At 40.3% G+C, this 16,690-nt stretch overlaps 1 protein-coding gene across 3 annotated transcripts in view; it reads right to left on the bottom strand.

The window, feature by feature from the left end:
* The window catches only part of COL6A2 (collagen type VI alpha 2 chain), a 53,521-nt gene extending 37,683 nt beyond the window's left edge, over positions 1 to 15,838 (bottom strand). Inside the window, exons 1-5 of one of the 3 annotated variants that reach the window (XM_088133077.1) lie at positions 15,621 to 15,838; positions 10,376 to 10,498; positions 7,810 to 8,405; positions 1,735 to 1,755; positions 1,117 to 1,182 (exon numbers count right to left, since the gene is read on the bottom strand). In XM_088133077.1, coding sequence (XP_087989203.1) covers positions 1,117 to 1,182; positions 1,735 to 1,755; positions 7,810 to 8,405; positions 10,376 to 10,466 — 774 coding nt within the window. In that variant the 5' untranslated portion in view covers positions 10,467 to 10,498; positions 15,621 to 15,838. The remainder of the gene's footprint in view (positions 1 to 1,116; positions 1,183 to 1,734; positions 1,756 to 7,809; positions 8,406 to 10,375; positions 10,499 to 15,620) is intronic. The other 2 variants (XM_088133069.1, XM_088133073.1) reach the window with 2 other exon arrangements.
* Between the last annotated feature and the right edge of the window lie 852 nt (positions 15,839 to 16,690).

Genomic DNA, 16,690 nt, shown 5'->3' with positions numbered 1-16,690 from the left:
ACCACTCATTGCTAAGATTCCACATGCCCATTGTTCTTTTCTGAGCAAGCCAGAAGTTTTCTGGTCATTTCCTAAGCTTCTTGAAACATCTTGGTAGACTGATCCCTCAAGAGCGTTTCTAATTGCTTTCATAAAATGCCAAAGAACATCGATAAGACAAGATGTGAGCGTTTGGAAGCAAAGTTCAAGGTCACTTGTTCCAGAAAAGGGGATACAGGATTGTAGGCTAGGGTTGTGAGACTTCCAAACTACTTTTGCTTCTTCAAATACTGCTCTTTGCAAATACATGAGAAGTTGAATTGCCCATGAATTGCTCACATTCTAAATTCAGCAAGCGTGACCTCAAATAATAAAGAACTATATAGCCGCAGAGTAGGCAGATTTTTTTGGGAATAGACTGCGATTCTCAGCTATTCAACTGTCTAAATTATGGATGTAAAAATCTGGTACAGTTATTTTTAAGAGGAAAAGATGATTCATCAACCCAGACTCCATTGTGGCATGAGTCTGTTTGTATCTACTGTACTTGGCTCAAGAATTTCATATCAAACTTGTGGAATGGCATATATTAAAGAAAGTTGTATATTAGAAGAATGATTATTATATAAACTTGTCTACTAACCCTCCTTCCCCACAAATCAAAAAAGCAAAAATTAATATCAGAAGTAGTGGTATTAAATGAAATATAATCAGGAAGTGTTGTATATAGAGTCATACTTGTTTATGTTACATACCAGATTCATAAAAAGGCTGATGTTAAGGGAATTATATAAAAAACAAAACAAATGTATTTTCCCTTGCAATTTTTAGAAGACAGAATTTGGGCTAATCTGTACACACATAGTCTAAAGAGACAGTGACTATGCTGAATTATTAATAAATTGTGCTTATTTTACAGAATGAGGCATTACACCAAGTGCCTCTTCCTCACTTCATTTCCCCAAAGCTACAATCTATGTTTTTCATGGCTACATGATAGTCACACTCTTGAAATTATATTCTTGGTATTTTTAAGCCATGAATGTGATTTTTCTGTTGAAGTCTTTGGGAGGTGTAATACACAATCTATTATTTCCTTTTATATATTTATTGTCCCTTTTGCTCTTACATCTTTACCTTTTGTCCTCGAAATCCCTTTGGGCCAAGAGGACCTTGAATTTCAAGACAGCTCATTTTGTAGCACTAAAAAAAATGAAAAGAAAATGTAGGTAATAATTAGTAATATGATGGTTTCTGTTCCTCTTCTACAAAGAAGATATTGGAGCTGTGGGGCAGAGTTATTTTTTAAAGGAAGACCACCATGTTTAATTAGCCTCATTAAATAATCCCACTAAATGACTCTGAGCTTTCTGCTCCCCTTTTATAATATTTCTTGAAGGAAAGCTGTCTAATCATGCACTTGAGGGTCTCTTTCTAGATATGTGAATTGTGCATCCTTCTCTTAAGATTTTACAATAGGAAAAATAATACCAGCTCTGTATATTTTGTATCCCCTTCTCACTATCTCTGAAGACAAATCCATAAAAGAATGAAGCTGGTCTGGATAGATTTGGACAACACTGCGGCTCAGTCCAGAATTTGTTTTCTGAGAAAGGAGTCTCACTGAATCGGAAGGGGGTTTTTCCTGAGCAAAATGCATAGGTTGCAGGGATTCGAAACCTGCAGCTGCATATCACTTCCCAAAATTCCTACTCATAATACTGTTCTATGGAAACAACTTGTATAGGTACTTACCTTTTCAAAGGCATCATGTTTCTGTTGGGGAATGAACAAAAAGAAAGTTAATACAAAAACTGAAGAAATAAACCAGCACAACTCTTTCTTTTGAATCTGTCTGGTTAAGCATGTTCCACCAAAGTACTCCATGCAAACATGGATCCCCCACCTCCCACCCCTGCTTTAAACTAGATTGCCAGACTTTATGGCTGTGAAAATTCTCTGATGAATTATCAAGAGCAATGGGATGAAGTATGGCTATTTTAGTAATAATGACTGGTGTTCCGCTTAACTTTGCCTTTCTGCTTGGAATCCCCACTGATCCTACTTGCCATCAAGCCTCGGGCTTCGGGTTCTTCATTTTGCCCTTGACACGGAAATCCTAATGCTTCCAAAACTGCATTTTAGAAGCAGACAAAATGATACAAAATAAAAAGAAGACATAATGTAGTGGAAGAAGTCCTAGATTTGATCCTGGACTTTCCTTCTGGGGCAGACTAGGGCTTTCAAAAGCTGGTAAGGAGGAAAGTTTTATAATACCTTGAAGAACAGGCAGATATACACCAAGGTGACTAATTCACAGAGATACAATCTCTTAGCCTCCTCCAGGTATTTCAACAGTATAATTTTTATCCATAAGCAGGATAAAAGGTGGTCATCTAGCTGCTAACAGCAATTGGATTAGTATGTGGAAAAGGACTGAAGCTCCTTTGTGTCTTTAGTCTTGAGGATGGTCCCATGAACTACCAACTTCACTGGAATAATTTGTAAACTCCTAGGGTATTTTGGGAAATGAACAAAAGGTCACTACAAGCAGGAGAGGAGTTGGACTTGGTCTCATCAGCAGCCTGAGATGTGACTCATTGGGATAATTTGCATACTCCTTAACATATCAAGTAGCCTCCTCCTTTTTTCTATTTTTCCAGCCAAAAAATAGACAATGGAATTTACAAAGGAAGGAGCTGTCTGGAGTTGTGCAATCTTTGAGAGACTCATAGACATGGACAAGGAGGCAAATACTGCAAAGTATGTGCCATGTTTGTGTTCTTGTCTGAGAAGGATTCCAGCTACACTTGCAACAAGTGGAAACTCATTGTATTGGTGGAAGAAAAAGATGAAAGGTCTGGAGGCATAACTGGCCACACCGAGACTCATCAAGGAAGATGAGAAGTTTCTGGACAAGGCAGAAAGATGTCTACAGATTGAACAAAGGAAGGAAGAGACTACTACTACTATAATAAATAAATAAATAAATAAATAAATAAATAAATAAGGACCCACCCACCCCCAGAGGAGGAGGTCTGGAAGCATGTAACTCAGAGGACCAAGAGAACCAAGAAATAATTTCTGGTGCTGGTGCTGAGCAATCAATTTCAGGTCTTGCTCTTGGAGGGTGACTCACAAACGTCTGAAGAATGGTTTTTGTTCCAAGGACAGGAAGGAGAGAAGCTCAGGCTTCCTCAGAGGTGAGGAATCCAACAGCCATCCCAAAGAGGAAAAGGAGTGTGGTGGTCATGGGTGACTCTCTGCCGACAGGAACAGAGTCAGACATGATCAGACATGATATCAAGGGAAGTGTGTTGTCTTCCAGAAGTGAAGATCCAGGGTGTGATGGAGAGGCTGACCCAACTAATCAAATCTACTGCCCACTATCCATTTCTTCTCTTTCATGGTGGAACAAATGACACTGCCAAAAACAGCCTCAAAAGAATACTGAAACACTACAAGGAGCTAGGCAAAAAAGCAAAGAGTTTGGAGCACAGGTGGTGTTTTCATACATACTTCCAATAAAAGGTCATGGCTCAATGAAGGAACAGAGGATTCTTGAGATGAACCGCTGGCTCAATGGATGGTGCCACTGAGAAAACTTTGAATCCTTGGACTACGGTCTACACTATCTATAGGAATGGCTTTGGGCGAGAGATGGGCTGTTCCTCACAAAGTCAGGGAAGAATATATTCAGAAGACAGCTTGCTCAGGTCTTTAAAATAAATCTGGAGGGGGAGGGAGACCAGTACCCAAAGTAACATTCAAAGCATATGCCTGATGATAGTAAACTTTACAACAAGGAAGGAAATAGTAAGAAGAGGCACTCAGGAATTTATCAGGAAATGTAGGGCAATACTAAAGGGCTCAGATGCCTGTACATCAATATGCAGAGTATGGGGAACAAATAGGGAGAATTTGGAGTCCTAATATGGGGCAGGGGGGCAAATATAACATTGCTGGTATTAGTGAAACATGGTGGGATGGAACTCGTGAATGGAATATAGAACTGAAAGGATATAATTTGTTCAAAAGAAGCAGACCCAACAAAAGGGGACTGGGAAGTCACATTATACATAAAGAATTATTATATTGGTATGGACATTCATGACACCAAGGTTAAAAACCCCTGCTGAAAGCATATGAATGAATACTAAGGGGAAAAGAAACGATGATAATGTGACAGGCCAACCCACCAAACAGAAGATACAGATTAAATCTTTGCAAAGCAGATGGCCAAGATGTCCAGGAAACACACCACTGTGGTAATTGGGGATTTCAACTACTCCAATATCAGCTGGGAATCAAATTCTAAAGCAAGTGGGAGATCCAACAGGTTCTTGATATCTCTTGCAGACAACTTCATCATTCAAAAGGTAGAGGAGGGAACTAAGGGATCAGTTATACTGCACTTAATACTTACTAACAGGGAAGAAATGGTTGAAGAGGTGGAAGTTGTAGGAACCTTGGGAGAGAGGGACCATGTGATCCTAGATTCACCATATTGTAGAGAAAACTGAAGGCAGTCAGATTAGTGTTTCGGATTATAACAGAGCTGACTTCAATAAACTATCAGAAAAAGTAAGAAAGATTCCATGGATGGAAATCCTGAAAGGAGAAACAGTTCAGGAAGGTTAGGAAATTCTGAAAAAAAAAAAATAGTTAAGGTTGAAATACAAACAGTACCAGAGAGAAAGAAAAATAGGAGACAGCTGATGAAACTGGCATGGTTGTATATAGAGCTCTCTGATACACTGAGAAACAAAAAGAGTAAGTTTACAAAATTGGAAAGACGGGCATATAACAAAAGAATATCAGGAAATAGCCTGAATCTGTAAGGTGGGGTCAGGAAGGCTAAGCTCAGAATAAGCTGAGGCCAACAACTAACACTAAAAATAACAACAACAAAAAAAGTTTCTTTGGCTACGTGCAGAACAAGAAAAAAGTCAAGAAGCAGTTGGTCTGCTGGTTGGAGAACATGGCATGATGGTGACAGAAAACAGGGAGAAGGCTGAACTACTTTAATTCCTACTTTGCATCTCCCTTTTTGCAAAAGAAAAAAATGGCCCATCCTGTCAGAAGCTGCAAAAGGGGGAACATAAGAAAAATGAAAGTCAAAATAGGCAAGGAAGTTATGAGAACTGCTGAGCTGCTGCTTTGGATGAATTCAAGTCACTGAGGCCAGATGGTTTATACCCCAGGATGCTAAAGGAACTGGCAGATAACATCTCAGAACTGGCCACAATCTTTGAGAACTCCTGGAGTATAGAGGAAGTACCAGAAGACTTGGAAAATTGCTAATATGGTTCCCATCTTTAAAAAGAGAGAAAAAGGGACCCAGGAAACTACAGACCAATCAGTTTATCATTAATCCTTTGGAAAATCCTAGAAAAGATAATCAAGCAGTGGGTTTGCAAGCACTTAGAAAGGAACAAAGTGGTTACTAGAAGCCAGCATAGGTTTGTTAAAAATGGTTTGCATTTAGGCAAGGAAAATCAGATGCACTGGTACAAGATAGGTGGTATGTGGCCCAATAATAGTACTTGTGAGCAGGATGTGGGTGTACAGGTAGATTTAAACATGAGCCAACAATATGCTGCAGCTATCCAAAAGAGCCTATGCAATCTTGGCCTGCACCAACAGAGACAGAATGTCAAAAGCATGGGAAGTGACAATTCTGCTCTACCCTGCACTGGTCAGACCACATCTGGAGCACTGTGTCCAGTTTTGGTCACCATAATGCCAGAAGGATGCTAAGGATGTGGAAAGAGTGCAGAGAACAGCAAGAAAGATGGTGAGAGACTTGGAGGCTAAATTTATGAAGAAGTTAAAAGAACTGGGTTTATTTTAGCCTAAATAAGAGAAGGCCAAGGGCAGGCATAATAACAGTGTTCTAAAACCTGAAAGGCTGTCACAGAAAGAAGAGGTGGACATATTCTCTGTAGTGTCCGAGGGTAGGACAAGAACCAGTGGGTGGAAGCCTTACAGAGGGAGATCCAAACTTGAAATAAGGAGTGGAACAGCCTGCCTTTTGGAGTTGCGGATATGCCATCATTGGAAGTTTTCAGACAAGGGTTGGACAGCCAATCTTCTGGGATGGTTTGAGGATTCTTGCCCTGGGTAGGGCATTGGACTAGAAGACCTTCAAAGACCCTTCCAACCTTATGAGCCTATAATTAAATTCTAGCAGGTGCTTTTGCTATATCTGTATTGCTCCCAGTGATAGACTGGGCTGATTAGTGGTATCAAATTAAGGATGTTCATAATGCTATACATTGTGTTACGTATAAACTGATTACATTATTTTTATTATTTTAACTTCGAACATGTTTATAGTAAGATCTAGTATGATTTTGTTACATTGGTTTATTTAAAAAAGAATAATGTAGATATTTAGATCTCTATGAAGCTAACTAGCTTGCTGTTAGCTCTCTCTCTGCTCTAGTGCTAGTGCTATGAAGACAAGTCAGGAAAATGGGTATCTTTCCCAGAATCTGCGGATATCAGAAAGCTGCATCACATCCAGCTATAAAAATATAAAAAAGATGAATACTTAGGAATATATGGTTAGCTTCTGTTCTGTAATTTTTTTAAAAATTGGAATACTAGATTCCAAGAAATGTGATTTCAGTGCAGAAAAATGCTTTGAACTCTTTCCAGTCTATTTAGATGTTCTGGTTCTAGTTCTGATTGAGCTGGCCAGTTTGTATCTGAGTTGGATCATCTTCAATGGGAAGTGAGGTCTCACTTCATGAAATGCTTTCACACTCAAATTATTCCATAATACAGAAAATGATCCTAACAGAAAAAGGGCCAACCCTCCTTTTTACTCCATTCGGCATGACTTAGTTCTCATATGAGAACAAAACTGGTGGTCTTAGAATGCTTTTAAGTATGACTGTTCTGAAGATAGGTTGCTTGGTCAAGCAAGGCCTTTTCTATTAGTGTTGGAGGCAGGAAGTTTATGGGGAAGAAAAGAGACAATTATATCAATAAACATGGCAGCAGTATAAATCTGTATGATGCTTTCAAGATGAATTAAAAATCCACTGTAATCTATTGGATAGAAGTAAAGCAACCAAGTGTTCTCTTCATCTTATTTGCTTATATAGTGTATGTATGAAGATTGCTGGAAATAATTCACAACAATCAGGCAATAATCTTTATTTTGGTCAAAGACCTGCATAAGATTCTGCCTGTTGGTTGCAATTATTTGTAAACAGCCCACGAACAACAACCACTATTGGTAGAATCACAGACCTGGGAAGAGCCAGGATGAACATGTTGAAAGCATTATAGCCACTGGCTTTCATCTGACAATTATGAAGATGCTTGAAATACCATTTCCTCTACTTCTGAGAAGCAGGAAATGCTAGTTGCTCATATTCCTCAAGGAGCTTATAGCCAGAGGTCAGAAAAACAAAAGGAACTTTGGGCAGAGTTTATCCACAAAATCTGGGTCGGCTACTCCATCTTCTTGTATTAGCTAAGAACAAAGTCTAGCGTCATCTTAAATTCTGGAGTGGGACCATAGCAGTCAGACCACTTGTGGAATCCTGCATAGGAAATGCCTCCTTAAAGGGCTTTTCAGGTAACTGGAACAGGAGTTGCCCCCCCCCCCCATTCATTTCATTTGTTCCTGTTCATTTCTTCCCTAAAACATTCTGTTTCGAATGGTGGCCTGAAACATTTCAGTGCACATTAAGCCAATTAGGGTTGGGTTTTAGAAAAACATATCTCACAGCTTCTGCTTTGTAATCTACCCCAAACAGTCTGCTTAATGATCTAGTAAAAGTTCTAACTCAATTCTTAGGGATCAATTCTTACCATAACTTGGATGATCTTATCCATAGTTTCAGTATCCTCATCAACACTGCCTTTCTTTAGGGTAGCATAGTTGTTCCGGAAAAGCTCATGTGGAAGGTTGGCAATTTCCTGGAGACCTTGCTCATAGATTTTCATGCTGGGGGCCACCGCAAAGAGCTTGATCCCTGCTTCTCGTGCTCGGTCAGCTTGCTGCTTCATCCCTCCACAGGGATGCCCAGTCACGTGGCCATCAGTGATCACCACAGCATAATTCATCCCTGGGGAACTGAGAGGCATCTGAGCCGTCATGTTGGAGAGGGCACAGTCTGTGAAGGTGCCCCGACCAATGTAACGGATTTTTTCCAATTTCTCATTGAATATCGCCTTGTTTGAGGTCAAAGGACTAAAGATAATCACTATATCTGAAAAGTGAAGTCCACCAATTTGCCAGTTTATGGCTATTTGGTTCTGGTAGACCTCATTGGCTAACTTATTGACGAACTGAGTGACAAACTTCTTGCTGTGGTTCACTAGACTCTCAATAGGCTCAGTCTGAAGGGCAATGCTCTCAGATGTGTCAATGACAAAGTACACCGTGATAGGACACTCAGTTTTATCTGTATAAAGAGAAAGGGAGAAAGAACATGGTAAGGAGACTAGATACACTCACATCAAGAGGCTTTCCAGGTGTTCCTGGGGCACTGAGACCCTTGGGGTTTGTGTTGCTTTATTCCCATGGTACAGTAGCTGAGTTAAGGATCAGCTCCTGAATTGACCCTCACAGCTTCGTAAAGACATGAGGTCGCTCCCTCCCTTTTCCCCAAGCCACATTCCCCAAGCAGAGATGATCCTTCTGACCTCCATTACAGGGTTAGCATCAATATGTGATATACAGAATACTGCACAAGCCTTATTTATTTCCATTTGGAACCCGTGTCCCTTAAACCAATGAAGCTAGTCTGGGTTTACAGAGAGCTGGTACCATAAATGGGAGCTTTGGTCAAAACAATTTCTCAGCTTAAGTAATCACATGAATAAACCTTAAGAATTAACACATCAGAAACATAGTCACACTTAAGCAAATATTTATTTATTAAGCCAATAACATTCCTAAATGGGCTACTGGCATTTCTCTTTTCCACCCCTGGTACATCTTCCATATCCCTTCAATGCCAAGTTCCTAGATGTGGTGTCCCACTTCCTAACAGCTGGGATTCACAGGTGTGTGAAGCAAGCCAAGACTGCATCAATATGACACATGTGCAATGACATCAAGATGCAAATCCCGCACATCCAACGTGTGATGCAAATACGGAAGTCAAGTGTTTCATCATGACACATGTTTCATTACTCCCCCAACCCCACGGATATCCATACAGGGACATTTAGAGGCAAAGGCAGACTGTGTTGCTTTCAGTAACAACTCCTTGTTTCATCTTTGGAGGACAAGTTTCAGATATGACTAGAGTTCAAGCTATAAAGATATTGACTCCATAGCGCTAATCATCATCTTTACAGTCTTTAATTTGAGAGGAAGCAACTATATAAAGTACTTTGCATGCACAGACATACTTAGAAGTGGTTACCCTCACATAACTGCCTGCCCATATTAACAGCAGTATTGCCTGCAGCTCACTAGTTGTCAAGATCTTGTTGCCAAAATGGCTTTCATGAATTTGTAAAAGTAAGAAATGAATACTCTCTGCATTTATCTCATGTTTCCTCCTGAATGATGGAATTCAGTGCAGCATGCATAACGTCTCAAGGTGGTTCCCACTGGACACAAGAACATTTTCCAGGTCGCTGTCCCAAGTCTCTTTGGGCCATGCCTGAGCAGCCACCCAACTCTTTCTTCCCTCTTTATCTGTTCTGCTAATAGTAACAGGAATCCAAAGGTATGTTGACTCTCAGCTTGGAAAGTCTGTTTAGGAAATACTGGTAGCTTATCCCCCCATGACTTTTTATAAACCCACCAAACCAATTGCTGCCAATCCATTCACCGAATGGTCTTCAGGTCTAGTACTGGGAGGGAGGTAGAAAAAAAATATTGCTAGCTTTTTTCAGTAATGCATACTTTTATAAATCTTTTTTCCCAAATTCAGAAAAAACTTTCTGCGTAGGGAAATTATCCAATGACTTGATAGTTTTAGTTGTTCATTTCTGCATCTTTCCCACTTTTTAAAGATGAGTCAGATAATACAAATATATGAGCTCCAGCTAAATGAAGCAACTCTGTGTGTGTGTGTGTGTGTGTACTCCTTTCACTGGGGTTGTGTGGCTGCTGCAGGTGATGGCCACTTGATCCTAGGAAAAATGCAGCTGCTTTAAAGAGTTAGAGATATGTGAGCGCGCTGTACGATTGGGAACACCTTTTTGCCTTCAAATCCAAAGTATTGCAGAAACCTAGATATTGAAATATATGGTTTTGGACATGGATTGTCATACAGCACACCAGTAATCTTCACTGTAAGATTTTATTCTTCTTCTATTAAACTATTACAGCTTTAGTTATTTTCAGAAGGCATGACAGAAATTAAAAGCGTAAAGAAAGAATTGAAGTAAATTGAGAAACTATGTATGTTTTTACCTGCACAGGAAGAAGTTCCTTCATCATTTTGAGCCTGGAGGGGGACCACAGTTGTGTAGAGCAGAACAACTAAAAAGGCTTGTAAGAACATCTCAACAATTCTGCCGTAAGCTTCACGAGCTGCTAGGATAGAGCCAGCATAAGAGTTAAAACATTTTGAGTTGATTAAGACATAGGAGCATCAGATGATGGGAAGTGCTTTATAGAGAGCGAGAGTTTTAGTCCACCAGGAGAGTTTACAGGAACTGGCAGCAAAGGCTATCCAGAGTTTCAGGCAGAAGATTTTCCATCACTCCCTGGAGATGTCAGGGATTGAAATAAGGAGCTTTTGCATGGAAAGCAGGTCCTCTATTTCTGAGCCACAACTTTTACAAGGCATGCCTAATTGTAAATAGCAACAAGCATTTTTTTCCAGCATACTCTTTGGAATGATATGGAGGAACAGTTTTAGGTTGTAACTTTTAGCCTTGATAAAAAGGGTGTGGCATTTTAAATATCCCACCATACAGATTTGTCTCCTTCCCCCATTCTTGACTGAGCTTGTCCCATAAAGTCACCAGACTTTTCCAGGGAAAGGTAATTAAATTGGAAAGAACAAGGCAAGTGAATGAATATGGAAGAAGGGGATGGAAATATCTCATTATTAATCTGGAATCCAAACCAGGGTGGTTATTTCATCAGTCTTGGGAATACCATGAATTTTTAGTGGAAGTTATCTTGCAAAAATCCAGTATGAACGTGGCCTGGTGGAGGGACTATTTCATTTATTTACTTATTTATTTACCAAACATATATCAGCCAGGGAACACTGGGTGGCAAACAGAAATAAAAACATTAACCAAACTATACAAATCCATTAAAAGGAAGTGGGCCAAGGTCCTAAAAATCCCATTATCACCACATCTAATAAAACTCTATCTGTACCAGAGTTCCATCAACACCCCAGCCCCAGTGACTAGGGGAAAAGCCAGGTCTTCACAACTTTCTGGAATATCTGACTTTATCCTAAGTTAAACTAAGCAGATCTCTAGTTGTTAAGCAGGGCTATCATATCTGAGCTTCAAAAGTCCAGTGGAACACCAGATAGCAACAGAAAGATACAGAAAACTGTAACCTTTTGCTGCCATCTACTGGTGAATGTGACTTTTAGAGCTCTGATGTGGTTGCCCTACAAGAAGATACAGTGTTAACCTGGTCAGATTGCAAAATAATGTATATTATGTATAAATAGGCCATGAGCCAGTATAGCATTAACTAGACTTTGGTGAATTCTTTGTATGCCTCCTCTCTAGCAACTTCCTTGCCCATCTGTGAAAGTTCTAAGAAAGCAGAATTAGGCAGATGTTTCTAGCATGAGCTTCTGCTGGGGACACAATTAGGGGACAAATGCTTCTCCAAAGAGAGCAGGTTTGCAGCCTGGAGGTCCTCCAAGACTCATGGATCCTTTTTCACTGAGTTGGTGTGCCAGCAAAGGCTTAACTTGGAACAGGTCACCTATGCCTTTATGATCTCTCAGTTAGATTACTGTAATTTGTTTACAGGGGACTGCCCTTGGGGGCCATTTGAAAAGTTCAGCTGGTTCAAAATGCAGCTGCCAACATATCCACTGGTCAGTCTTGGTCCTGCAACATTATACCAGTGCTGAAGGACTTTCACTGGTTACCAGTGTCTTTCCAACTGTAATTCACTATCTTTAAGGCCCTGTATGGCTTGGGGTCTGGGTATCTAATGGATCACAAGTCCCAGACAGATTTTGCCTGCCCAGTCTGGACAGTGAGGGAGCACCTCCTAAGGGTCCCCATCTACTGAGAGGTGCAGCAGGAGAGAATCCAATGGCGGGCTTCTCTGTGGGGCTCCCCTTATGGTACAGACTGCTTCAGAAGGTGACAGCAGTCTCCCAGAAGCTAGTCCTTATTGACTGGTGTCATCAGCACTGATATTAAATTTTACTTAATATTTTAAAGTAAAATTTTCATCTAATGCCATTTTGTACTTATTTTTATTGTTTTATTTTATGTTATTATCTCTAAATAATCTAGAGTCTATAAAGGATTCAGGCAGGGATAAGTTTCATAAATAAAATAAGTAAATACAATGAGGGCTGCATCATACAAAATATACTTTGCATGAGCCATTGGGATGGATATACATAATGGCAGAATTCATGTGATGACATCACTGTGCACATGTCATCATTCTGGTGTCCCTGTGGTTTGTTAGAGATGCCAGGGAAAATAGTATAATTATTGTAGAGTAGTGTTACCTCTCTCAATAGCAGTTGGATGGAAAGGAAGCTTTCTATGATACAGCAGTAATGGACAATTGGGCAAAGTATCCAAATTCCTATATTAAGTGGCTGCTTCTGTACCTTTTCTGAGTGATACCTCAGCAAAAGTTCAAGAACCTGCATTTGTAGGACTCTCTAAATCTATTACAGTATTTTTTATCTCAGCTGTAGTATTTTCAGTGTACAAACAATACTCCTCTCATTTTACCTCCACAAAAGTTCTACATGGCAGGTTAAGTGAGAGAGTCTGGCCTGATTCACTGACATTGTAATTTACTCACCAGCATTGTTTCTGGGGGTGTACCATCTCAGAATGCAATGCTTATTTTCATGATTATTAAATACAGTCCCTCCATACAGAAAGCAGGGTTCTTTATATGTCAATGGAAGGGATGGCACTTGTTTGGAAGCGCATTCAGTCATGCAAGCAAACTCTCTGAACACACTGAAACACAGTCAGGAATTTCCCCACCTCCCCTACGTCCTTAGCCTCATCAGGAATCAGCCCAGTGACTTGCCACAGGCCATCAATGAACTCTAGAGGTGAGCAGAACCTCCCAACTGAACAAACACTAGAACATCATCCATACCACATCCTCTTCACATCAACTGGCTTCCAAGGTTGTTCTAAAACAGGAGAGAACACCCATGATAGAGCAGCTGGAATCGCATATTTTCCAGGAGGCCTAAAAGTGCAGCTTTGAGCAAGGTCTTACTGATTTCATCAGATTTTAGGAGCTACACATTTTTTTTTGGCTTTCACAGAGTCTGTTATGTTTAAGAAAAAAATAACTTTAAAAGCTGTATACAGATTTTAAAAAACACCAGATGTTGCTGACGTATTTTAGTTAAGAAAAATAATGTGGTCGTTAATGAGTGCTTATCTGTTAGAAAGCTCTGATTTGGTTAATATATACACACAAATAAATGCATTCATCTACAGTTCAATAATCAAGAGTGTTTTTTAGAGACAATATTTCAAAAGACAGGAGAATAAGAATCAAGGTTGCAAATAAAAGTTCTTTCCCAAACCCGATATGAGAAAAGGCAATGGACAAACACTGAAGCCTTTTTCAAAAAGAAATGAATACTGAGCTGTGGCTTCTCCCCATAACTTGAGTCTCATAAACCCCAGAATTGAGGAATAACAGCTGTTGGTGAAAGTAACATGTTGCCCCTAAAAATCTGATTTGACCTGCAGCCATTTTAATAAAGTTACTGCACTCCCAGTTCTTAGGTTTAAAGTGCTTAAGCTTAAGTTTAAACAAATCAGGCATTTTCAGGCCTGCATATTAAGGAATTCCAGCTCCAGTTTGGATCTCTAGATTGCATTGTGCCTCTACTTCGTAAACAGATTGTATAGGACAGTTAGCTCTGGGTTAAGTTGCTCCTTTATGTTTAATAGTGAGGCCAACAAGATTTCAGAAATATGTGGATTTTAAAACAACTTCTCCCATATACGCTATGGCAGACTGCATTTTTCTGCAGAGCAAAAAACCATAGTAATTATATAATAACAAGTTGTAAAATGTGCCTAGAGTGGCATTCTTCTTCTTAAGCTTTCATACCAATAGCTGGTCTTGATTTTTTTTTCTTAACAAAAGGAGGCTTTGAATGGATTCTCTAACATTGACCATTATGACTGCTTTGCTTGCATTTGCTCACTGTACTTCATGTTGCTTTTTGTACTGATGTTCTCTTGAAGAATATGGCATTCAGCCTTAACTAAAACCTGGATATAACTTTCCATATGGCTTCCAGATCACTCAGCTGGGTGGCCTTGTGCAGAAGAAGAGTATGTTCTGCTGCAGATCTAGACATTTTCTGGATCCAAGACATTTATCAGATCAAAGAGTCCTTTCTAAAGAACCACATGAGTCTGTGGGCCTCTCCCTGCACTATGGCTGCCTGTGGCAGTATCTTTGTGGAAGAAGCTGTTTTTGGACAGTAACATGTCCTCAGCTAGGAGCTGAAGAGAGAACTGCTCAGACGGCTCTTCCCCCCTGCAGTGAGGACGTTCTGCTTCACATGCACGTCTGTCCACAAGGCAGAACAGTGGGCTGACTTCTGTAAGGTTAGAGACCAATGTCTGCAATCTTAAGCAGCAAAAAGCAAGAACCAAGCATGTTATTTGCTACAGGAGACACTACTACTTTTGTGTCAAATTATACAATGCGGGAGGACAAGCTGTGCTGATGAGTAAATTACTGTTGTATTAAGTTCTAGACACACACACACACACACACACATACACACAGAAATTCCAATCTGTCAGTCAAAGTCACTAGTGAGTACAACTCAGAAATCCAGAATTAAGACAGCAATTTAAAATAGCCAGTGAATCTTGCACTTTCCTTTGTGACACAGTGAAAGCAATACATCTAGAATGGCAGTATTAAAGGGGAGAAAACTAGCCAGCTTTTAAAAACTAAAATCACTGCAGCATCTAACTGTATTCCTAGGATGAAAATCCTCACTAATAGGAGTACAGCTGGTGGGCCAATAGTATTGTTCTATAGTTTCTTAAGCAGAGATAAACTAGAGGGATGTTTTAAAAAATCCAGAATGTATTAAGAATAATCCAATTATCATTGTATGACCACACAAACAATACATGTTGCAATTAATTACACCCCCCCCCCCCATGTTACCATCCCAGCTTTGGCATCTAAAAAAAAAGTACAACTTTCTTCTGAAGTTATTTTCCTGCAGGCATAAGAACTTCTGCTGAGAAAAAGCCTTTGTGAAAGGAAAGAGGCTGCACAGGAGGATTAGCTTTGCCGCTTTGAAACTGAACATCCAAGAAAAGCACAGCAAAACTTCACATCTGTTTGTGCTGGATCATAGTTTGCTTACCTTTGGGTGTGATAAACACCAAGGACGAAGTGTGTCTAAACTTGATAATTATTAAGATAAAATCACCAAAAGGGCAGGAATACAAAGTTGTCGTCAGCTTACCTGCAAAACACTGAGATCATCAATACTCTTTTAGGGTGAAAAGGGTAAAATAAAGAAGGTCTTGTTATCCTTTGGTTTCAAGAGGGGGTCTGCATCCTCAAGGAGAAAGGGTCACTTTCCGTTTCTCAGTTTTTGAGTGAAGGGAAGGAGCCAATCGGGTGTGGCGGCACTTTCTTCAGCTCCAGACTGTAACTTCTCTGATGGAAAGTAACTGCCTACTTCGTAATTCTCCTCCTTCGGGTCTTTCCTTGCAAGAAGGCTCCGAGCAGCGTAGTCACCTCCACCGGTCTCCACCAGGTGGCGCTGTGGATCTACCAATCCCACCTCGGGACAGGGCGGGGCGCGCAGTTCCTCGGGTCTCCTCTCTCAAGAGGAGGAGTTGGTGGGCCGCCAAGGAAGGCGGTGGAGGGTGGAGGAAGGCTGAATTTTTGGATGGGCTGCAAAACCACGACAGGAGGAGTGAACTCTTTCGGATGAGAGAGGCTTGTGAAAGAGTGAGTTGTGTGGCTCTCATTAACCTGCTTGCTTCCTGCTCTGTCTGTACAATATTCCAGTTCCCCCCCCCCCCCCGAATTTACTGGGGAAATAAGAGATTCTGTAAAACTATTCAAAAAGGAAGCCTCAGACTTCAACGGCAACCCAGCTGGGCCATTTTCAGGACACTTCTTGTTCTTTCTGGTTCCAGAATTTAACTGGGGTGAAAGGGGGCAGGAGACAAGCAAAATAAAAGCTACATGAACAACAATAAAGAAGGATAGGGTGCAGGAAAAGATGAACGTTTCTTTACATGCACAACCTTAGGCAATGAGTCCAGTCTGGCTAAGACTGAAACCAGGCTTCTGTGTCTAATTAGGGAAAAAGTTGGCTGATGATCTTTCTGTAGTCTGCCTGCCTACCTCTGGCCTCTCCATTTCCAGATGATTCCCCCCCCCATAAATTCTGTGGTGCAATTGTTGTTTCCCAAATGAACCTTCGCACCCTTTGTTTCAAGCCCACTCTTTGATATGATATCTCTAAAATACATCTTCCAGCCTCTCCTCACTTCACTTTCAACCAAAACAATTTCATCA

This window comes from Python bivittatus, unplaced genomic scaffold (assembly GCF_059951505.1).
Source record: "Python bivittatus isolate LINGU-HERP-01145 unplaced genomic scaffold, Pbiv_v1 ctg000020_np1212, whole genome shotgun sequence".
In the NCBI taxonomy this organism is placed as follows: Eukaryota; Metazoa; Chordata; class Lepidosauria; order Squamata; family Pythonidae; genus Python; species Python bivittatus.
This window is presented reverse-complemented; position numbering and strand designations above follow the sequence as displayed.